The following is a 24,956-nucleotide window of genomic DNA, read 5'->3' as shown; positions in this document are numbered from 1 at the left end:
TGTTAAGAAAGTCAGCTGTGTCTTCTGCTCTTGAAAGCAGTCACTTTAAGAAGAAGAGGTCCTGGAGTGGCTTGCAGTGCAGTGTCCTCTGTTCACCAGAAACTAGCACTTTAAAAAAGTATCGGGGCACCTGGGTGGCTCAGTGGGTTAAAACCTCTGCCTTCGGCTCAGGTCATGATCTCAGGGTCCTGGGATCGAGCCCCGCATTGAGCTCTCTGCTCAGCAGGGAGCCTGCTTCTTCCTCTCTCTCTGCCTGCCTCTCTGCCTACTTGTGATCTCCGTCTGTCAAATAAATAAATAAAATCTTTAAAAAAAATAAAAAAATAAAAAAGTACCTATGTGTTTTGCTTACACCCTACTGTTGTGTTTGACTAAAAGAGTCACTTTTCCTTTCAGTGCAGTCATCTGCATGGACTCTCTACTGCTATGGGCTGTGCTTATTCTCTGTGGTGTTAGTGGGCTCCAAGGAGGTCAGCTCTGAGGGGGTATGCCAGCTGGTGAACTTGGGAGCAAAGAGATGGCATTAGGAAAATTAGTGCTGGGCCACTAGTCCTATGCTGGATCTCCTGAAGCACTATGGCAGCTGGAGGCTGCACACCAGGGCTGCTGGGGCTGAGGTTGGGCAAGACTGGGCCTGGCAAGTGCTGGCAGCTGTGAGTATGTGGCATGTGCCTGTGGCTGGAGGCACATGGCTGGGCACTGTTACACATGTGTATGGCATGCTGCATCAGCTGTGTACCCAGCAGCTGGTTGGAGTGCATCATGGTTTTAACAAAATTTACCTTGAGCTCAGAGCCTAGGCTAGGAAGCTTGGAGTGGGATAGTCTTCAGGAGAACTCAGGCTGTGATGCACTGCTAGCAGATAAGGTAGCAAGTGTCTGTGCAGCCCCCTGATGCTTTCAGGTGGCTCTGTGTTCATACTGGAGGGCAGGGGAGAAAACAGCGCCTGTCAGTTCCCTCATTTTTAAAGTTCTCCAACACACTCCAAAATCAGTATGAAATGCTATGTAAACTGACATTTTTATGTTGCCCCTCCATGCAGGTTGCTATCTCTTTAAGGGCGGTGACCAAGGTATGACTCAACCTTCTAGCTCACCCAGTGCTTAGTCAACAGACTTTTAAAGCATCACTCCAAGGACCACTGTTTTCATAAACTTACGGAATTCAGCCCCTCTGGATTTTAAAGCCCAATGTTATGGGAGGAGTCTTCCCCATGTGAGCTCCCTGGTGTGAGGGTTCTCGCCTTCTCTGCCCATACAGCTCTGTCTCTGTTGCAGGCAGCTTCTCTCTGCCTTTCCGATCTTTCTAACCCTTCAGTTGCAGATTCTTTATATTTACCTGTGCAGTTTGTTCTGCCAGTCTTTGGATTGCTCCTTGGTTCGTTGACTTGGTTGTGGACAATGTCTAGCTGAAAATATGGGAGGGGGTCCTCATACTCTGCCATCTTTCTTCCACTTTTTTTTTTCTCTCAGTCATGCTTTTCAACTACAAAATCTGTTTTTTTTTTTAATTATTTATAAATATTCTCTTTGTGGAGACATAGTGACTATACTTTTCTTTAATTCTTTAAACACATTTCCTTTAGTATTTTGAAAATATTTGTAGTATTTAAAGTCTTTGTCTATTAAATTCAACATCTGGCCTCCCTCAAGGACAGCTAGTGGCTTCAGCACCCTTCCCCACCATGGGTCATATGGTTGTTTCTTTATGTATTAGTTTTCTGGGACTTCCATAAGAAAGTACCACATAATGAGTGGCTTAAATAACAGAAATTTATTTGCCCTCAGTTCTAGAGGCTAGAAGTCCAAGTCAAGGTGTCAGCAGGGTTGGTTTCGTCTGAAGGCCTTTTCTCCTTGGTTTGTAGATAGCTGTCTTTTCACTGTGTCTTCACATGGTCTTTCTTCTGAGTATGCATGTCTGTTCCTAATCTGCATTTGTTATAAGGATACCAGTCATATTGGATTAGGGCCCACCCTAAGTAAGTCTTATACTTAATTACTTCTTTAAAGAAACTATATCCAAATATAGTCACATTCTGAGATACTGGGAGTAGGACTTCAACTTATGAATTTTGAAGGAACACAATTCAACCCATAGTTCTTTCCTTTCTCTGTTATTATTATTGTGGAAACTGGACATTTAAGACAAGTAGTGTAACAACTCTGATGATATCTGAACTCCCCTTCCCATCTCTTGTTTGCTGTTATTGCCTTTTTTTTTTTAACTTGTTGCTGCTCATTTGGTTAGTAACTTATGTGGACCAATTCTATAGATTCTGTACTATATAGTGTGCAGTCACTTACTTCTCTGACAGACTCTAAAAATTCTGACTTTTATTTTTAAAACAAGTTCCTAGGAGTCATCCTGGGTCAGTTTAATTTAGTAATCAATTAAAAGATTTCTTTAAATGCCTAGAGCCAGTAAGTCTTCCATTATTTGCCAAAGGGATCTGTGTATAAAGGCACACTTCAAATTTAAGACAGTTTACAAGTCAGCCTCAACTTTTACTTCTTGCTTGACCAGGTCTCAACATCAAATTAGAGTTTTCTGACTGGAGTCTTCTTTCCTAGGTCATTTCTGGTCATACACACTACCATTCTGAGCCTTCTATATCCTCAGAAATATCAGAACTTTTAAAAGTTCATTTTGGTTCTCTAGCTCTCCAGGGATTCCTTCAAAGTTAATTTTTGGCCAGGCTCTTGTTGCTCAACTAAAATCACAGCCTTAGCCAACTGTGATGATGTTACCAGCAGATTGTTACTGTTTTTATTAATGCTCTGTGGATAGGGCTTTTTCCAAAAAAGCTGAGCCCTGATTCAAATCCAATAGGAACAATTCCCTGGGAATGTAGTTTTTTTTCAGGACTTATTTTAGTTAAATTACTGACAGTGCTCTAGAGATGGGTTTTTTAACACCACTCTAAATAGATCAGCTCTTTCAATCAACTTCAAGGCTTTTCGTGGCTACCATTTCATTGAGTTGAGGAAGGAGAGTGATAGGAATAGTTCTAAGTTAAAATGCCACAGACCTTACTCTTTTTAAAGAGGTTTGGTAGGTTTTTTTGTTGTTCTTGTTGTTGTTTTTATTTGTTTGTTTTTTGTTTTTAGAATAGACACATTTTAGTTTGTTCTGTGTTTTGGTTAATTTCCAGTGTTCCTAATTGGCTGATTTATAAAACTGTGTTTGAAGTATCTTTGTTGCTTTTGTGAGAAAAGGAGTTCATTCCATCATACCAAAAGATTCAAAATTTCCATTCACTAGGTTTTTGGGTAATTTTCTACAAAGGAATAGATACAAATAAGCTACATAAAAGGGTTGCTTTTGTCACTAAGAAAGATAATGCAGAGAAAGTGTTTAGTATGGTTTTACCAAAGCTAAGCATTGAACAAATTAAATATAACTATTTATACTACTCTCTAAAAATTAGTTCTGAGGAGACAATCTATTAAATATTCTGTCCCTTGTTTTTAAAAAATGAACATAGTAGACAGAAGGGCAAACTTCAGATCGTGGAATCATTTCACTTTGAGAGCCTAGAGAAACATTTTTGTATCTTGATCAGAATAAAAATTGTGTGCTAAATTTCTCACAGTATTGTGTCTCTTTAACTCATCCTCTGAAAGATGATGCAATTAGCTGAAAGACAACCTAGAGCCAAATGTCTCCATTAGTTATTAACTTTTGTGGCCAGTTGTCTTGAAGTATACTTTTTTGTTTCTTGCTTCTGATTTAGCTGCCTCTAAGATACTGGTAATTAGTAGGAAAAGAAAGAAATGGGTAGCTAAATAGCATAGTTAAGTGCCTTCTTTGTAAGTAATACAAATGGATCTTCATATAGCAGCAATCTCTTTTTTTCCCCCTATGGGTCTTACCTTGCACTTCCCAAATTTCTTGATTGTTACGTTTTAGAAAAATCTTAAGGTTATTTATGAGATTCAGAGCCAAATCAGAATTCCCTGAAACTGAGTAAGGCACAATTGTTTGACCATATTGACTCAAGTCCAGTTCTCTCGTGGGAAGGTCATAATGCGAGTATGCAGTTCTTAAGAGATATGTAGTGAAAACCAAAATTACTAATATCTGTAGCAACATCAACTTCCAATTGCGCCAAGTGAATAGTGCTCTCTTTATAAACATGGAATAAAATTGCTGGCAGTAAAGTGAAAACTAAAAAGAGGAGAGAAACATATCATTACAATGGGTAGTGACCCAAGTAGGAAATTCATAGTGAAACCCATTAATATAAATAAATGCTCCAAATTTTTATCACACTAGATATACACATATAATACAAATATATCCTTTAGCCCAAGAAAATAAATAAGATAGTATAAAATTTTATTTGTGTAAAGTATTAAGGGAAAGGAGTCATATCTAGTTTCTGATCTAACTACATTGAAAATCTTATCAAGTTTATTTTATTCATTAATATATTTGTAGTGTTTCCGATCAGAAAACAAAATTGTATTTCTTTTATTTGATATTAAACCATAATCTATTTGTCAGTTTTAAAGGCAAATATTCCCCACGAAATTTGTATGTAACTACTATACTTTGTTAAGACTTGATATACAAACTATGGTTCATCATGAGAAAATGCCCTTAATCTGGTCAACCAATATCTTCTGATTGTAACAGTCATAATTTTGGGTCTTGTCTTAGAACTGAACAAAGGGGAAATTTATAAGAAAATAAATGAGGGGTGCCTGGGTGGCTCAGTGGGTCAAATGTCTGCCTTTGGCTCAGGTCATGATCTCAGAGTCCTGGGACTGAGCCCCGCACCAGGCTCCCTGCAGGGAGCCTGCTTCCCCTTCTCTCTCTCTCTGTCTTGCTTCTCTGCCCCTTTTTGATCTCTGTCTGTCAAATAAATAAATAAAAATCTTTAAAGGGAAATAAAAAAGAACTTTTCAAAGTGATTCTGAGAATTAATGGTGAAAGTAGCATCTGTGATCTTTATCCAGAACCCATTTCTCCTGCATCAGGAAATTATTGGGGGTTGTAATACATACTGGTCTCTATCTGGCTTGATGTTCCATGTCTAAACTCCAAATATCTTTTAAGTTCAAATATTTAAAAAATTACACATATTATACCCAAGCCAAACATAGTAGGTTTACATTCTTAGTGAATTTGCTCACCCCAGTATTAAATTTAATAGTAGCAATTTCATTCAATCTAGAGAAAACAGCTCTCTCATGATATCTTGACATATTCATATTCCTCTTCATGTCTTGTATTATTTTTTGGCCTTTTAAGGAAGTAGCATGGGTATCCTGAATATCCATATGGGAACCTGCCAGGTTATTGACCCTACAAACACAGATAGACGACAAAAAGCACAAAACATTTCATTTTGACTATAGTCTCAATCTATTTTATTTAGGGAAAGTCAAACAAGGTTCCAAATTTGGAAGACTCCTTGATCTTTCTCATTGATTGTAAGGTGTATTGTATAGAGGCAGTATGATAAACCAATAAACCAGAGGGCTGCTGAAATTCCACAGCAAAGTTTATATCATTCTGAGACAACATGAGAAAAGCAATTACAATATTGTATATTTCATAAGCTGAACTTATTTAATTTAAAACTTACCTCTAGTCAAAGATAATAACTCTCCTTTGGGGGTTAAAATGTTCCTTGTTTTATGAAATGATGGAGACATTTATATAATAGCAGGGTTGGTGGTGGTGGTGGTGGTTTTTTCTTTTTTTAAGTCCTTACATTTCCCACTACTGCCTATGTCTAAAACTGGCTCTTTGTGTATGGATACTTGAAAGAGGTGAAGAGCTATAGGGATAATTATAATCTAAGGAGAAAAATTCTAAGAAAAAATGGAAGAAACAATATATCACAGTATATTGAGAGACAGGAAAGATTAATTACCTTGGTCAAAGTGGTAAAACCCTTAGTAGAATATATATGATTTGAAAGGTGTATTTTTTTCTTTTCCTATTTAAAAAAGATTTTTATTTATTTGTGGGTGTCTGTGTGTGTGTGAGAGAGAAAGAGACAGCGCACGCACATGAACAGGAGAAGGGGCAGAAGGAGAAGCAGGCAAGGAGCCCAACGTGTGACTCAATCCCAGGAACCTGGGATCATGACCTGAGCTGAAGGCAGATGCTTAACCTACTGAGCCACCCAGGTGCCCCAGGTGTATTTTTTTAAACCACAGAATTATCAAAATCTTTTTAATACCTCTCTGTTAGCATTTGTATGAAAAAGAACATAAATAAATTCTCAACTATAACAACCAAAAGCAATGAGCAGATCGATAAGACTTCTATACTTTAAAAAAACTGTGCATTAAATACATATTAAAAAACCTGCTTTAATATATTCTTGTAGCATGTTTTTTGTCTGATACTAAAAGTCTGAGGACTATTGTACTTTTAAAATATAATCATTAGGTATTTTTTCTTTCATCTTTCTTAAGTTTTCTTTTTATATTTTATTTATTGGTAATAAATTTCCATTGGGAAAACATTAGAGAATATAAATAAGTGCAAGGCAAAATATTCCTATGACCTAGAGATAGTACTGATATTTTCCACATACCTTTATAAAAAGGGACAAACATACATTCTCTTAAAAGTGGCAAATGGATTATGCTTAATCCATTTGTTTTCTTTTTTATCTTCTTACTTGCCAGATTTTACCCCAGCTTTTTGAAGTATGATTGAGAAATAAAAATTATATGCTTAAGGTATAGAACATGATACTTTGTTATATGTATATATTATAAAATGATTACCATAATCAAGCAAATTAACATATCCATCATTGCACACGCTAACTTTTTTTGTGGTAGGAACACTTGAGATTTACTCTTTCATCAAATTTCAAATTTACAATGTATTATTAAATATAGTCACCATGCAGTACTTGTGGTGACCAGCAGGTCTCCAAAACTTACTCATAACTGAAAGTTTGTACCCTTTGACAAACTTTTCTCACTTTCCCTCCTCCTTGCACCTAGTAACCACCATTCTATTCTTTGTTCAACTTTTTTAAGACTCCACACAGAAGTGAGATCATGCAGTTTTCATCTTTCTCTGTCTGGCTAATTTCACTTAGCCTATTGTCCTCCAGAGGGCCCAGAAATAAACACACACTTATCTGGTTAATTAACCTTCAATAAAGGAGGCAGGAATATACAATATATTCTGTCTTTTCAATAAATGGTGTCGGGAAAACCAGATAGCTACATACAAAGAATGCAACTGGACCACTTTCTTATACCATACACAAAAATAAACTCAAAATGGATTAAAGACCTAAATTTGAGACCTGAAACCATAAAATAAAACAGGCAGTCATCACTTGGACATTGGCCTTAGAACATAATTGTGGATATATCTCCTGAGGCCAGGAAAACAAAATAAAAAATAAATTGTTGGTACTAAACAAAAACAAAAGGCTTCTGCACAGCAAAGGAAGCCATCAACACAACAAAAAGGCAACCTAGTGAATGGGAAAAGATAATTGCAAATGACAAATCTATTAAGTCTTTAATATGGAAAATACATAAAGAACTTACATAACTCAATACACACACACACACACACACACACACACACAGAGTCAGACTAAAAAATAAACAGATGAGGGGCACCTGGGTGGCTCAGTGGGTTAAGTCTCTACCTTCGGCTCAGGTCATGATCTCAAGGTCCTGAGACTGGGTCCCACATCGGGCTCTCTGCTCAGCTGGGAGCCTGCTTCCCCTCCTCTCTCTGCCTGCCTCTCTGCCTACTCGTGATCTCTCTCTCTCTCTCTCTGTCAAATAAATAAATAAAATCTTAAAAAAATAAACAAATGAGAGAAGAGGCAAGATAGCAGAGGAGTAGGGAATCTTGTTTCAACTGGTCCCTTGAATTTAGCTGGATATCTACTAAACCGGTCTGAATACCCGAGAAATCAGCCTGAAATGTAAGACTATATATCTGGATCTCTACAAACAGAAAAACACCACCTGTCTCGAGGTAGGAAAGGCTGAGTCATAAATCTGTGGGGAGATGGTGGAAGAAAAACAGAAGAAGGAGGGAGCCTCCATAAGCTGGCACCTGAAAAGTGATATAACTCCAGAGGGCAAAAGTGTCCTGTGCCAGGAGGAGGCAAAAATTTGCAGAGCAGTAGTGGCAGGGAAAGTAGAGCAGTGCCCTGGACAGAATCCAGGACATGTGGGTGCACACATTCAAGCCCCCATGAGCCCAGGACCACTTGTGGTTTTAAAAGTACCAAGGGCAGGGACACACACCAATCCCTGGGTTGATCCCTGAGAGAGTTGCTGTGGGTATGCACCAGGGGTGGCTGTGGTTTTCAGAGGTGCATACAGAAACAGAAACTGTGTTCTGGAGGGTTTAGTAAAGAAAATAGACTGCAATTTCTCTGCTCTGGGACAGGGGACTGGGTGCAGCCATTTTTGCTTTGACCCTCAGAAGAGGCAAGAAAAGCCACCAGAGAACAACAGCTTAAAAAACCGGTTTCCATGGAGCCCAGCCCCCTAACAGGGGGCAGGGCAACTCTGCCCAAGTAGAAACAGTGTGGCAGGCCCCTCCCCTAGAAGACACACTGGAAGATTAAGAGGACAACAACTCTAGGGTCCCCATAAAACTGTGAAATCCCAACATCAGGGGAAAATAGTATATTGAGTTCCAGTCATTGTCTCAGGGCTTGTTTATTTTTCAGATACAACCCTCTTTTTCTTTTTCTTTTTTTCCTTATGTTTCTTCTATGTTTTTTCTTTTTACCTTTTTCTCATTTCAACTAGATGTTTAATAAATCCTATTTCATAATAGCTTTTTAACTTGTACTTTTTCATACATTTTTTATAGATATATGCTTCAATATAGTCCTTTTTTCTCTATTCAATATTACCTTTATATACATACAAGTTTTACTTTCCCTATAATTTTGGGAAGAAGTGTCCTCTAACAAACAGAACAAAATATACCCAGGAACAAATGAAACACCCTACTTTGTCCACACTGAGATTATAGCCCACTCTTCCCCTCACACCCGTCTTTTAAAAATTTTTAATTTTTTTTCTAATTAAAAATAATTTTATAAATATTATTCTTGTGTTTCATTTTGGCTTTATCTTTTCAGTGGTGGACCAGTTTGGATTTTCCTAGGGTGCAACTTGCTTGGGCTATGGTTGATATTTTGGACTCAGTACATTCCCTCAACCATCCCTCAACAGAATGACTAGGAGGAGGAACTCCCAACAAAGAAAAGAACCAGAGACAATGGCCTCTGCCACAGACCTAATGGATATGGAGATAAGCAAGATGTCAGAGACAGACTTCAGGGTAGCAATTATGAAGTCAATAGCTAGGCTTGAAAAAACCATCAGTGACAATATAGAATCTCTGACAGCAGAAATGAGATCTAATCAGGCTGAAATAAAAAATGCTATGAATGAGATTGGTCAACTCATCTAGATACTCATCAGTACTTTAGAAAGTACTTTAGATACTCATCAGTATCTAAGCTGGATGCCTTAACAGCCAGGATAAATGAGGCAGTAGAATGAATCAGTGATCTAGAAGATAAGCTGATAGAAAGGAAGGAAGCTGAGGATGATAGGAATGGGCTAAACAGCTAGAAGCCCATGAGATCAGACTGAGAGAGATCAATGATGCCATAAAATGTTCCAACATCACAATTACTAGGATCCTTGAGGGGTTGGAGACAAAGAGAGTACTAAAAGGCATATTTGAGCAAATCATAGCTGAGAACTTCTCTAGTCTAGGGAAGGAAACAAGCATTCATGTCCTAGAGGCAGACACAACCCCTCCTAAGATTAGTAAGAACAGACAAATGCCCTGGCATGTAATAGTAAAACTTGCAAATCTTAGAACCAAAGAAGCCATCCTGAGAGCAGCTATGGAGAAGATATTTCTTAAATATGTAGGGAGGAACATCAGAATATGTCATGCCTATCCATAGAGACCTGGCAAGCCAGAAAGGGCTGGCAAGACATATTCAGGGTACTAAATGAGACAAACATGCAGTCAAGGATACTTTATCCAGCAAGGCTGTCATTCAGAATGGATGGAGAGACAGAGTTTCTAGGACCAGCAGAAATTGAAAGAACATGTGCTCGCCAAGTCAGGCCTGCAAGAATTTTTTTTTAAGATTTTATTTATTTATTTGACAGACAGATTACAAGTAGGCAGAGAGGCAGGCAGAGAGAGAGGAGGAAGCAGGCTCCCTGCTGAGCAGAGAGCCCTACGCAGGGCTCGATCCCAGGACCCTGGGATCATGACGCGAGCCGAAGGCAGAGGCTTTAACCCACTGAACCACCCAGGCGCCCCAGGCCTGCAAGAATTTTTAAGGGGGATTCTATAAAGAAGAAAGACACCAAGAGTAACACGGGCCAGAAATTTACAGAAACAATCTATAGAACAGGGAATTCACAGGCAATAAATATGGTGACACTAAATTCATATCTTTCAAGAGTTACCCTCAATGCGAACAGCCTAATTCTCCCATGAAATGGTACAGGGTTGCAGATTGATAAAAAGATAGGACCCATCCTTTTGCTGTCTACAAGAGACTCATTTTGAACCTGAAGACACCTCCAGATTGAAAGCAAGGGGATTGAGAACCATTTATCATGCTAACAGACCTCAAAAGAAAGTTGGGTTAGCAATTCTCATCTCAGACAAATTAGATTTTAAACCAAAGACTGTAGTAAGAGATGTAAAGGGATACTATACTATATCATATTTAAAGGGTCTATCCAACAAGAAAATCTAACAATTGTAAATATCTATGCCCCAACATGGCAGCAGACAACTACATAAGCCAACTGCTAATCAAAATTAAGAATCATATTGGTAATAACACATTAATAGCAGGAGACTTCAACACTCCACTCTCAGTAATGGAAAGATCAACTAAGCAGAAGAACAACAAAGAAACAAGAGCTTTGAATGGCACATTGGACCAGATGGGATTCATAGATATACATAGAACATTCCACTCTAAAAAAAACAGAATACTCATTCTTCTCACATGCACAAGGAACTTCCTCCAGAACAGACCACAAACTGGGTCTCAACTGATATCAAAAAAGATTAAGATCATTTCCTGCATGTCATCAGACAACAATGCTTTGAAACTGGAACATAATCACAAGAAAAAATTTGGAAGGAACTGAAACACTTGGAAGTTAAAGACCATCCTGCTATAGAATGATTGGGTCAACCAGAAAATTAAAGAACTTAAGCAATTCATGGAAATCAATGAGAATGAAAACGCATCAGTCCAAAACCTATGGGATACTGCAAAGGCAGTTGTATGGGGAAAATACATAGCCATCCAAGCCTCTCTCAAAATAGTAGAAAAATCCCAAATGCACAAGCTAACCTACACCTAAAGGCGCTGGAGAAACAGCAGGAAATAAAACCTAAACCAAGCAGGAGAAAAGAAATAATAAAGATTAGAGTAGAGATCAGTGAAATAGAAACCAGAAAAACAGTAGAGCAGATCAACAGAACTAGAAGCTGGTTCTCTGAAAGAATTAATAAGATCAACAAGTCTCTGGCTGGACTTATCCAAAAGAAAGGAGAAAGGACCCAAATTAATAAAATCATGAATGAAAAGGGAGAGATCAAGACTAACACCAAAGAAATAGAAACAATCATTAGAAATTATTAATAGCAACTATATGCCAATAAATTAAGCAAGCTGGAAGAAGTGGATGCCTTCCTGGAAACTTATAAACTACTGAGACTGGAACTGGAAGAAACAGACAATCTGAACAGACCAATAACCTATAAAAAAAAATTGAAGCAATAATCAAAAACCTCCCAAAAAACAAAAGTCCAAGGCCAGATGGCTTCCCAGGAGAATTCTACCAAACATTTAAAGAAGAAATCATACCTATTCTTCTGAAGCGATTTCAAAAAATAGAAACAGAAGGAAAACCTCCAAACTCTTTCTATGAGAACAGGATTACCTTGATCCAAAAACCAGACAAAGACCCCATCAAAAAGGAGAATTATAGACCAATATCCCTGATGAACATGGATGCCAAAATACTCAACAAGATGTTAGCCAATAGGATTTAACAGTACATTAAAAGGATTATCCATCAGGACCAGGTATGGAATCCCAGGGTATAATTCCTGGGATGCAAGGGTGGTTCAACTTTTGTAAATCAATCAATGTGATAGAACACAGTAATAAAAGAAAAGAACCATATGATCCTCTCAATTAATGCAGAAAAAGCATTTGACAAAGCAGAGCATCCTTTTCTGATTAAAAAATCTTCAGAGTATAGGGATAGAGGGAACACTCCTCAATATAAAAACTATCTATGAAAAGCCCACAGTGAATATCATCTTAAGATCAGGGGCACGACATGGATGCCTACTCTCACCACTATTGTTCAACATAGTACAGAAGTCATGATCTCAGTAATCAGACAACAAAAAGAAATAAAATGCATTCAAATTGGCAAAGAAGAAAACAAACTCTCTACAGAGATGACACAATACTTTATGTGGAAAACCCAAAAGGCTCCATCCCCAAATTACTAGAACTCATACAGCAATTTAGCAAAGTGGCAGGATAGAAAAATCAATGCACATAAATCAGTTGCTTTTCTATACACTAACAATATAACTATAGAAAGGGACATTAAGGAATCAACTCCATTTACAATAGCACCAAAACCTATAAGATACCTAGGAATAAATCGAACCAAAAAGGTAAAGGATCTATACTCTAGAAACTATAGAACATTTATGAAAGAAACTGAGGAAGATACAAAAAGATGGAAAAACAGTCCATTCTCATGGATTGGAAGAATAAACACTGTGAAAAAGTCTATGCTGCCTAGAGCAACCTATACTTTCAATGCCATCCCTATCAAAATACCATTGACATTTTTCACAGAGCTGGAACAAACAATCCTAAAATTTGTAGGGAACCAGAAAAGACTCCAAATTGCCAAGGGAATGTTGAAAAGAAAACCAAAACTGGAGCATCACAATCCCTGACTTCAAGCTTATTACAAAGCTGTGATAATCAAAATAGCATGGTATTGGCACAAAAACAGACACATAGATCAACGGAACAGAATAGAGAGTCGAGAAAGGACCCTCAACTCTATGTTAAACTAACTTTTGACAAATCAGGAACGAATATCCAATGGAAAAACAGACAGTCTCTTCAATAAATGGTGCTGGGGAAATTGGACAGCTACATTCAAAAGAATGAAGTTGTAGCATTCTCTTACATCATACACAAACTCTAAATGAATGAAAGACCTTAAAGACCTAGGAATCCAACAAAATCCTAGAGGAAAACATAGACAGTAACCACTTTGACACAAGTCACAGCAACTTCTTTCAAGACCCATCTCCAAAGGCAAGGGAAACAAAAGCAAAAATGAATTATTTGGACTTCATGAAGATACAAAGCTTTTGCACAGCAAAGGAAACAATCAACAAAAGTAAGAGGCAACCCACAGAATGAGAGAAGATATTTGCAAATGACATTACAGATAAAAGGCTGGTATCCAATATTTATAAAGAACTCAAACTCAACACCCAAAAAACAATCCAGTCAGAAAATGGGAAGAAGACATGAACAGACAGTTCTCCAAAGAAGACATACAAATGGCCAACAGACACATGAAGAAACATTCGCCATTAGCTATCAGGGAAATTTAAATCAAAACCACACTGAGATATCACCTTATAGCAGTTAGAATGGCAACAATTAGCAAAGCAGGAAACAACAACTGTTGGCAAGGATGTGGAGAAAGGGGAACGCTCTTACACTGTTGGTGGGAATGCAAACTAGTACAGTACTTTGGAGAACAGTATGGAGGTTCCTCAAAAAGTTAAAAATGGAACTGTCCTACAACCCAGCAATTGCACTACTGGGTATTTACCCCAAAGATACAGATGTAGTGAAAAAAGGGGGCAGATGCATCCAAATGTTCATAGCAGCAATGGCCACAATAGCCAAACTGTGGAAGAAACTGAGATGCCCTTCAACAGATGAATGGGTGACTTAGATCAGTGACTGGGTGCCTCAGTTGGTTAAGCAGCTGCCTTTAGATCAGGTCATGATCATATTGGGCTCCCTGCTCAGTGGAGAGCCTGCTTCTCCCTCTCCCTCTCCCTGCCACTCTGCCTACTTGTGCTCTCTATCTCTCTGAGATGTGGTACATATATACAATGGAATATTATTCAGCCATCAGAAAGGATGAATACCCAGCATTTGGATTGACATGGATGGAACTAGAGGGGATTAGCCTAAGTGAAATAAGTCAAGTAGAGAAAGATAATTATCATATGGTTTCAGTCATATGTGGAACATAAAGAATAGCACAATAGACCATAGGGAAAGGGAGGGAAAACTGAAAGGGGGGAAATCAGATAGGGAGATGAACCATGAGAGACTATGGACTCTGGGATGCAAACTGACGGTTTGTGGAAAGGGAGGTGGGTAGGGGATGGGGTAGTTGGGGATGGGTATTAAGGAGGGAACGTGTTGTGATGAGCACTGGGTGTTATATGCAACTATTGAATCATTGAGCACTACATCAAAAACAAATGATGTATATGGTGGCTAACTCAACATAATTAAAAGAATAAGATGACATGAATAGATGTTGTTTCAAAGAAATGGCCAATAGACACATGAGAAGATGCTCAACATCACTCATCAAGGACATGCAAATCAAAACCGCAAGGAGATATCACCTTATACCTGTGAGAATGGCTAAAATAAAAAAGACAAGAAACAAGTATTGATAAGAGTGAGGATGAAAAGGAACACTTGTGCACCGTTTTTTGGGAATGCAAGCTGGTGCAGCCAGTGTGGAAAACAGTATGGAGGTTTCTCAAAAAATTAAAGATGGAACTACCATATGATCCAGCAATTCAACTATTGAGTATTTAATAGAGAGACAATAATTCAAAAATGTATATATAACCCTATGTTATAGGGATATATATATAATATCTGCAACATTATTTACAACAGCCAAGATATGGGAGTAACCCAAGTGTTCACTGAGAGAGGATAAATAAGATTGATAATTGCACATACACACAGGAATATTACCATATTACCCATAATAAAAAGATGAGATCTTGCAGTTGCAACAACATGGTTGGATCTAGAGAGTATAACGCTAAGTAAGTCAGAGAAAGATAAATACTATATGAATTCACTTATTTGTGGTACCTAAAAGACTAAACAAATGAACAAACAAAAAAACCATGCCTCTTAAATACAGAGAACCTCTGATGGTTGCCAGAGGGAATGTGGCATGTGGCGGGATGAGATAAATGAAAGGGATTAAGATGTACAAAGTTCCAGTGATAAAATAAGTCATGGAGATGAAAAGTATATCATAGGTCAAGATGGCAGAGAAGTAGCAGGCTGAGACTACTTCAGGTAGCAGTAGATCAGCTAGATAGCTTATCTAAAGATTGAAAACACCTACAAATCTAATGGGAGATTGAAGAGAAGAAGAACAGCAATTCTAGAAACAGAAAATCAACCACTTTCTGAAAGGTAGGACTGGCGGAGAAGTGAATCCAAAGTGACGGGAAGATAGACCGCGGGGGGGAGGGGCCAGCTCCCGGCAAGCGGCGGAGCAATGGAGCACAAAATCAGGACTTTTAAAAGTCTGTTCCGCTGAGGGACATCACTCCAGAGGCTTAACTGGGGTGAAGCCCACGCGAGGTCAGCGTGGCCTCAGGTCCCGCAGGGTCACAGAAGGATCGGGGGTGTCTGAGTGTCTCAGAGCTTGCAGGTATTAGAACGGGGAAGCCGGCTACAGAGACAGAGCTGAGGAGTGAGCTCTCAGTTTGGGGTTACCTTGAACCGGTCACAGGCTCAGTCAGCTCGGAGCACAGCCAGAGGTGACGGGGGTAATTGGGCGCCGTTCTCTGAGGGCGCACTGAGGAGTGGGGCCCCAGGCTCTCGGCTCCTCCGGGCCGGAGACTGGGAGGCCACCATCTTCATTCCCATCCTCCGGAACTCTACAGAAAGCACTCAGGGAACAAAAGCTCCCGAAAGCAAACCCGAGTGGACTACTCAGCCTGGCCTCTGGTAAGGGCGGTGCAATTCTGCCCGGGGCAAAGACACTTGAGAATCACTACAACAGGCCCCTCCCCCAGAAGATCAATAAGAAATCAAGCCAGGACCCAGTTCACCTACCAAGGAGTGCAGTTTCAATACCAAGGAGAGAAGCGGAATTCCAGAGGAGGAGAAAGCAAAGCACAGAACTCATGGCTTTCTCCCCATGATTCTTTAGCCTTGCAGTTAATTTAATTTTTTTTCTTTTTCAATTTTTTTCTCTTCTTCTGCCAAATTTTTAAAACTTTTACCCTTTTCTTTTTTTAACATTTTTTAACTAGTTTATCTAATATATATATATATATATATATTTTTCTTTTTTATATTTTTTCTTTATTCATTTTCTTTTTTTAATTGTTTCTTTTTCTTCCTTTCTGAACCTCTTTTTATCCCCTATCTCCCCGCTCACAATTTGGGATCTCTTCTGATTTGGTTAAAGCATATTTTCCTGGGGTTGTTGCCACCCTTTTAGTATTTTACCTGCTCCTTCATATACTCTTATCTGGACAAAATGACAAGGTGGAAAAATTCACCACAAAAAAAAGAACAAGAGGCAGTACCAAAGGCTAGGGTCCTAATCAACACAGACATTGGTAATATGTCAGATCTAGAGTTCAGAATGACGATTCTCAAGGTTCTAGCCAGGCTCGAAAAAGGCATGGAAGATATTAGAGAAACCCTCTCGGGAGATATAAAAGCCCTTTCTGGAGAAATAAAAGAATTATAATCTAACCAAGTTGAATCAAAAAAGCTCTTAATGAGGTGCAGTCAAAAATGGAGGCTCTCACTGCTAGGATAAATGAGACAGAAGAAAGAATTAGCAATATTGAAGACCAAATGACAGAGAATAAAGAAGCTGAGCAAAAGAGGGACAAACAGCTACTGGACCACGAGGGGAGAATTCGAGAGATAAGTGACACCATAAGACGAAACAACATTAGAATAATTGGGATTCCAGAAGAAGAAGAAAGAAAGAGGGGAGCAGAAGGTATATTGGAGAGAATTATTGAAGAGAATTTCCCCAATGGCAAAGGGAACAAGCATCAAAATCCAGGAGGTTCAGAGAACCCCCCTCAAAATCAATAAGAATAGGTCCATACCCCGTCACCTAATAGTAAAATTTACAAGTCTTAGTGACAAAGAGAAAATCCTGAAAGCAGTCTGGGAAAAGAAGTCTGTAACATACAATGGTAAAAATATTAGATTGGCAGCAGACTTATCCACAGAGACCTGGCAAGCCAGAAAGAGCTGGCATGATATATTCAGAGCACTAAACGAGAAAAAGATGCAGCCAAAAACATGATAGCCAAGGTTATCATTGAAAATAGAAGGAGAGATAAGAAGCTTCCAGGACAAACCAAAACTGAAAGAATTTGCAAACACCAAACCAGCTTTACAGGAAATATTGAAAGGGGTCCTCTAAGCAAAGAGAGACCCTAAAAGTAGTAGATCAGAAAGGAACAGAGACAATATACAGTAAGAGTCACCTTACAGGCAATACAATGGCACTAAATTCATGTCTCTCAATAGTTACCCTGAATGTTAATGGGCTAAATGCCCCAATCAAAAGACACAGGGTATCAGAATGGATAAAAAAACAAAACCCATCTATATGTTGCCTACAAGAAACTCATTTTAGACCCAAAGACACCTCCAGATTTAAAGTGAGGGTGCGGAAAACAGTTTACCATGCTAATGGACATCAGAAGAAAGCAGGAGTGGCAATCCTTTTATCAGATCAATTAGATTTTAAGCCAAAGACTACAATAAGGGATGAGGAAGGACACTATATCATACTCAAAGGATCTGTCCAACAAGAAGATCTAACAGTTTTAAGTATCTATGCCCCTAACATGGGAACAGCCAACTATATAAACCAATTAATAACAAAATCAAAGAAACACATCAACAATAATACATTAATAGTAGGGGACTTTAAAACTCCCCTCACTGAAATGGACAGATCATCCAAGCAAAAGATCAACAAGGAAATAAAGGCCTTAAATGACACACTGGACCAGATGGACATCACAGATATATTCAGAACATTTCATCCCAAAGCAACAGAATACTCATTCTTCTCTAGTGCACATGGAACATTCTCCAGAATAGATCACATCCTCGGTCCTAAATCAGGTCTCAACCGGTATCAAAAGTTTGGGATCATTCCCTGCATATTTTCAGCATATTTCAGTGCTCTGAAGCTAGAACTCAATCACAAGAGGAAATTTGGAAAGAACGCAAATACATGGAGACTAAACAGCATCCTTCTAAAGAATGAATGGGTCAACCAGGAAAATAAAGAATAATTGAAAAAATTCATGGAAACAAAGGATAATGAAAACACAACAGTTCAAAATCTGTGGGAAACAACAAAGGCAGTCCTGAGAGGAAAATATATAGCGGTACAAGCCTTTCTCAAGAAACAAGAAAGGTCTCAGGTACACAACGAAAGAAGCTGGAGAAAGAACAAGAAAGAAACCGTAAACCCAGCAGGAGAAGAGAAATCCTAAAGATCAGAGCAGAAATCAATGAAATAGAAACCAAAAAAAACAATAAAACAAATCAATGAAACTAGGAGCTGGTTCTTTGAAAGAATTAATAAGATTGATAAACCCCTGGCCAGACTTATCAAAAAGAAAAGAGAAAGGACCCAAATAAATAAAATCATGAATGAAAGAGGAGAGATCACAACTAATACCAAAGAAATACAGACAATTATAAGAACATACTATGAGCAACTCTGTGCCAACAAATTTGACAATCTGGAAGAAATGGATGCATTCCTAGAGACATATAAGATACCACAACTGAACCAGGAAGAAATAGAAAAACTGAACAGACCCATAACCAGCAAGGAGATTGAAACAGTCATCAAAAATCTCCAAACAAACAAAAGCCCAGGGCCGGACGGTTTCCTGGGGGAATTCTACCCAACATTTAAAGAAGAACTAATTCCTATTCTCCTGAAACTGTTTCAAAAACTAGAAATGGAAGGAAAACTTCCCAACTCATTTCATGAGGCCAGCATCACCTTGATTCCAAAACCAGACAAGGATCCCATCAAAAAAGAGAACTGCAGACCAATATCCTTGATGAACACAGATGCGAAAATTCTCACCAAAATACTAGCCAATAGGATCCAACAGTACATTAAAAGGATTATTCACCACGACCAAGTGGGATTTATTCCAGGGCTGCAAGGTTGGTTCAACATCCACAAATCAATCAATGTGATACAACACATTAATAAAAGAAAGAACAAGAACCATATGATACTCTCAATAGATGCTGAAAAAGCATTTGACAAAGTACAGCATCTCTTCCTGATCAAAACTCTTCGAAGTGTAGGGATAGAGGGCACATACCTCAATATTATCAAAGCCATCTATGAAAAACCCACCACAAATATCATTCTCAATGGAGAAAAACTGAAAGTTTTCCACTAAGCTCAAGAACACGGCAGGGATGTCCATTATTACCACTGCTATTCAACATAGTACTAGAAGTCCTAGCCTCAGCAATCAGACAACAAAAGGAAATTAAAGGCATCCAAATCGGCAAAGAAGAAGTCAAACTATCACTCTTCACAGATGATATGATACTATATGTGGAAAACCCAAAAGACTCCACTCCAAAACTGCTAGAACTTGTACAGGAATTCAGTAAAGTGTCACAATATGAAATCAATGCACAGAAATCAGTTGCATTTCTCTACACCAACAACAAGACAGAAGAAAGAGAAATTAAGGAGTCAATCCCATTTACAATTGCACCCAAAACTATAAGATACCTAGGAATAAACCTAACCAAAGAGGCTAAGAATCTATACAGAGAAAACTATAAAGTACTCATGAAAGAAATTGAGGAAGACACAAAGAAATGGACAAATGTTCCACGCTCCTGGATTGGAAGAATAAATATTGTGAAAATGTCTATGCTACCTAAAGCAATCTACACATATAATGCAATTCCTATCAAAGTACCATCCATTTTTTTCAAAGAAATGGAACAAATAATCCTATAATTTATATGGATCCAGAAAAGACCTCGAATAGCCAAAGGAATATTGAAAAAGAAAGCCAAAGTCGGTGGCATCACAATACCGGACTTCAAGCTCTATTACAAAGCTGTCATCATCAAGACAGCATGGTACTGGCACAAAAACAGACACATAGATCAATGAACAGAATAGACAGCCCAGAAATAGACCCTCAACTCTATGGTCAACTAATCTTCAACAAAGCAGGAATAAATGTCCAATGGAAAAAAGACAGCCTCTTCAATAAATGGTGTTGGGAAAATTGGACAGCCACATGCAGAAAAATGAAACTCGACCATTTCCTTACACCACACATGAAAATAGACTCAAAATGGATGAAGGACCTTAATGTGAGAAAGGAATCCATCAAAATCCTTGAGGAGAACACAGGCAGCAACCTCTTTGACCTCAGCCGCAGCAACATCTTCCTAGGAACATCGCCAAAGGCAAGGGAAGCAAGGGCAAAAATGAACTATTGGGATTTTATCAAGATCAAAAGCTTTTGCATAGCAAAGGAAACAGTTAACAAAACCAAAAGACAACTGACAGAATGGGAGAAGATATTTGCAAACGACATATCAGATAAAGGGCTAGTGTCCAAAATCTATAAAGAACTTAGCAAACTCAACACCCAAAGAACAAATAATCCAATCAAGAAATGGGCAGAGGACATGAACAGACATTTCTGCAAAGAAGACATCCAGATGGCCAACAGACACATGAAAAAGTGCTCCACATCACTTGGCACCAGGGAAATACAAATCAAAACCACAATGAGATATCACCTCACACCAGTCAGAATGGCTAAAATTAACAAGTCAGGAAATGACAGATGCTGGTGAGGATGTGGAGAAAGGGGAACCATCCTACACTGTTGGTGGGAATGCAAGCTGGTGCAACCACTCTGGAAAACAGCATGGAGTTTCCTCAAAATGTTGAAAATAGAACTATCCTATGACCCAGCAATTGCACTGCTGGGTATTTACCCTAAAGATACAAACGTAGTGATCCGAAGGGGCACGTGCACCCGAATGTTTATAGCAGCAATGTCTACAATAGCCAAACTATGGAAAGAACCTAGATGTCCATCAACAGACGAATGGATAAAGAAGATGTGGTATATATACACAATGGAATACTATGCAGCCATCAAAAGAAATGAAATCTTGCCATTTGCGATGACGTGGATGGAACTAGAGGGTATCATGCTTAGCGAAATAAGTCAGTCGGAGAAAGACAACTATCGTATGATCTCCCTGATATGAGGGAGAGGAGATGCAACATGGGGGGGTTAAGGGGGTAGGAGAAGAGTAAATGAAACAAGATGGGATTGGGAGGGAGACAAACCATAAGTGACTCTTAATCTCACAAAACAAACTGAGGGTTGATGGGGGGAGGGGGATTAGAAGGGGGGGGTGGGGTTATGGACATTGGGGAGGGTATGTGCTATGGTGAGTGCTGTGAAGTGTGTAAACCTGGCGATTCACAGACCTGTATCCCTGGGGATAAAAATATATGTTTATAAAAAATAAAAAAAAGAAAAGTACATCATAAAGAATATAGTAAGTAATATTGTTAATAACATTTTATGGTGACAGATGAGGACTACATTTATTGTGGTTAGCACTGAGTAGTATAGAGAATTGTCCAATTGTTATGGTATACACCTGAAACTAACATAATGTTACATGTCAGTTACAATAATACAATAATAAACAATAATAACTACAATAATAAACTTAAAAAGACAACATAAACAGTAAAAATTCAACAGAGAGAAAATGTTTGCCTATCATGTATCTTATAAGGGATTAATATCAAGGATATATAGAAATATTATAAAACTCAATAATGATAAAGAAATGACTTGGTTAAAAATTGGGCTTCACCACAGTTAATCATAGAGAGGAGGCCACATTGAAGAGGTTAAGAGGGGTGGAGACACTGTTGGGAAGCAAACCCCTGGAGAGACTAACCACAAATAGGAGAGACACAAGAAACCTGGAGAAGTGAGAGGATCAGATCCCCCATCAGGCACCTCAGGCACTGGGGATCCACACAGGAAAGATGAGTTCCTATAAAATCTGGCTTTGAAAACAAGTGGGTTTAACGTTAGGAGCTTTGAAAATTGGTGGGGCTTAAGGCCAGGTGATTTAACTCTGGGAGAATAGGAGGGCAAAAGGAAATGGAGTCCCTAACCTTAAAGAGTCAGCATAGTAAATAACTCAGTCTGGGACACAGCACAGAAGCTGCAGATTGAAACGTGTCTCAGACGTACATGAAAGAGACTTATTTTCTGATCTCAGAACTTGCCCTAAAAGTGGGAGCATCTTCAGGAGATTTCTTTAAGAACAAAAGTCTTGGTGGGCAACATTTTTCTTCCCTCTGTAGCCTATATACCTGGACAATTTTGAGAACCAGACAACCCTCTTCATTTATCTTGCTAACACCATACATGCCATTCCAGCATTCCTTGTTGATGTGCCCTCTCCAACCCATCCACTTCAGCAGATGTCCCCCCAAAGAGCAGCTCCTGCCCCCACCACAGTCTACAAGAAGCCCCAACAGGGAATGGCACCACTCTAAAGTGACTCCTATGCTGGAGGTGAGGGGAGATAACCCCATGTACCAGTATACCTCAAGTTCCAGCAGCAGAGCTTTTTAGCTGGCCTTGCAGGAAGAAAGCCCTGCCATTTAGTATGCCTGCAGCTATTGGCAGAAAGTCTAATTACAGATGTCTAGTCTGACTTCTGGCTAACCAACAGTGGAAGACTTTGTTGGTCACATGGGGAAAAATCTTGCCATTTCGTGTGCCCAAAACTGTGACAGGGAAACAAATTGCAGACAAGTAGGCTAACTGCTGAACCAGCCCACCTAAGGGCCCACTGTAGCCTCAAACAAGCCCCTCAAAAGCACAGAGAACAAACTCTGCCCAGTGTGCAAAAAGCAGGTGAAGCAGTTCATTTCAACCAAATGGGCTGAAGGCAAAGGTGGCTCAGCCATAGCAGAAGGTTACTTGCCACCCAAACAGAAAACCTAGGTGGAGTGCCTGGTTCTGGATACCAGTAAGCATTGAACTACAGGGCACCACAAGACTTTTCTACACAAGGCCAGTTCTTTCAAAAGTAGGAGATGTAGCCGATCCCCCTAATAGAAACAAGTACAGAGAGTTAAACAAAATGAGGAGACAGAGGAATGTGTCCCAAATGAAAGAACAAGATGAAATCACAGCAAAAGAGCTAAATGAAACTGAGATAAGCAATATGTCTGATAAAGAATTTAAAGTAATGGTTATAAAAGTACTCACTGGACTTGAGAAAAGAGTTGAACTCAGTGAGAAACTCAACAGAGAGACATACATATAAAAAAGAACTAGTTAATAACTTCTGATGATTGTTTCTACTTCCTTGGTGTTAGTTGAGATCTCTCCCTTTTCATTCATAATTTTATTAATTTGGGCTTTCTTTCTTTTCTTTTGGATTAGTGTGGCCAATGGTTTATTGATCTTATTGATTCTTTCAAAAAACCAGCTTCTAGTTTCATTGATACGTTCTACTGTATCTCTGGTTTCTACCTCATTGATCTCTGCTCTAATCTTGATTATTTCCCTTCCTACATGTGGAGTTGGTTTGATTTGTTGTTGATTCTCCAGTTATTTAAGGTGTAGAGACAGCTGGTGTATTCGGGATTTTTCAATTTTTTTGAGGGAGGCTTGGATGGCTATGTATTTCCCCCTTAGGATGGCCTTTGCTGTATCCATAGGTATTGGACCGAAGTATCTTCATTCTCATTGGTTTCCATGAATTTTTTAAGTTCTTCTTTGATCTCCTGGTTGATCCAAGCATTCTTAAGCAAGGTGGTCTTTAGCCTCCAGGTGTTTGAGTTCCTTCCGAACTTTTCCTTGTGATTGAGTCCAGTTTCAAAGCACTGTGATCTGAGAATATGCAGGGAATAATCTTAGTCTTTTGGTATTGGTTGAGTCCTGATTTGTGACCTAGTATGTGGTCTATTCTTGAGACGGTTCCATGGGCACTTGAGAAGAATGAGTATTCTGTTGTTTTAGGGTGGGATGTTCTGTATATATCTATGAGGTCCATATGGTCCAATGTGTCATTCAATGCTCTTGTTTCTTTATTGATTTTCTGCTTCGATGATCTGTCTATTTCTGAGAGAGGTGTGTTAAGATCTCATACTATTAATGTATCCATATGAATATGACTCTTTATCTTGATTAATGGTCTCTTCAATAAATGGTGCTGGGAAAACTGGACAGCTATATGTAGAAGAATGAAAATCCACCATTCTTTTACACCATACACAAAGATAAACTCAAAATGGGTAAAAGACCTCAGCGTGAGACAGGAATCCATCAGAATCCTAGAGGAGAACATAGGCAGTAACCTCTTCGATATCAGCCACAGCAACTTCTTTCAAGATAAGTCTCCAAAGGCAAAGGAAACAAAAGCAAAAATGAACTTTTGGGACTTCATCAAGATCAAAAGCTTCTGTTCCGCAAAACAAAGAGGCAACCCACAGAATGGGAGAAGATATTTGCAAATGACAGTACAAATGGTTGATATCGAGGATCTAAAAAGAACTCCTCAAACTCAACATGCACAAAACAGATAACCATATCAAAAAATGGGCAGATTACATGAACAGACACTTTTCCAAGGAAGACATACAAATGGCTATCAGACACATGAAAAAATGTTCATCATCACTAGCCATCAGGGAGATTCAAATTAAAACCACACTGAGATACCACCTTACACTAGTTAGAACGGCCAAAATTAGCAA

At 38.7% G+C, this 24,956-nt stretch overlaps 1 protein-coding gene across 1 annotated transcript in view; it reads right to left on the bottom strand.

Moving 5' to 3' along the window:
* The window catches only part of LOC111146327 (ATP-binding cassette sub-family A member 3-like), a 195,964-nt gene that overhangs the window by 59,601 nt on the left and 111,407 nt on the right, over positions 1-24,956 (bottom strand). Inside the window, exons 17-18 of the mRNA XM_022501838.1 lie at positions 5,118-5,310; positions 3,873-4,167 (exon numbers count right to left, since the gene is read on the bottom strand). Coding sequence (XP_022357546.1) covers positions 3,873-4,167; positions 5,118-5,310 — 488 coding nt within the window. The remainder of the gene's footprint in view (positions 1-3,872; positions 4,168-5,117; positions 5,311-24,956) is intronic.

This window comes from Enhydra lutris, unplaced genomic scaffold (genome assembly GCF_002288905.1).
Source record: "Enhydra lutris kenyoni isolate GAN:26980312 unplaced genomic scaffold, ASM228890v2 scaffoldscaffold13, whole genome shotgun sequence".
NCBI classification, from domain to species: Eukaryota; Metazoa; Chordata; class Mammalia; order Carnivora; family Mustelidae; genus Enhydra; species Enhydra lutris.
This window is presented reverse-complemented; position numbering and strand designations above follow the sequence as displayed.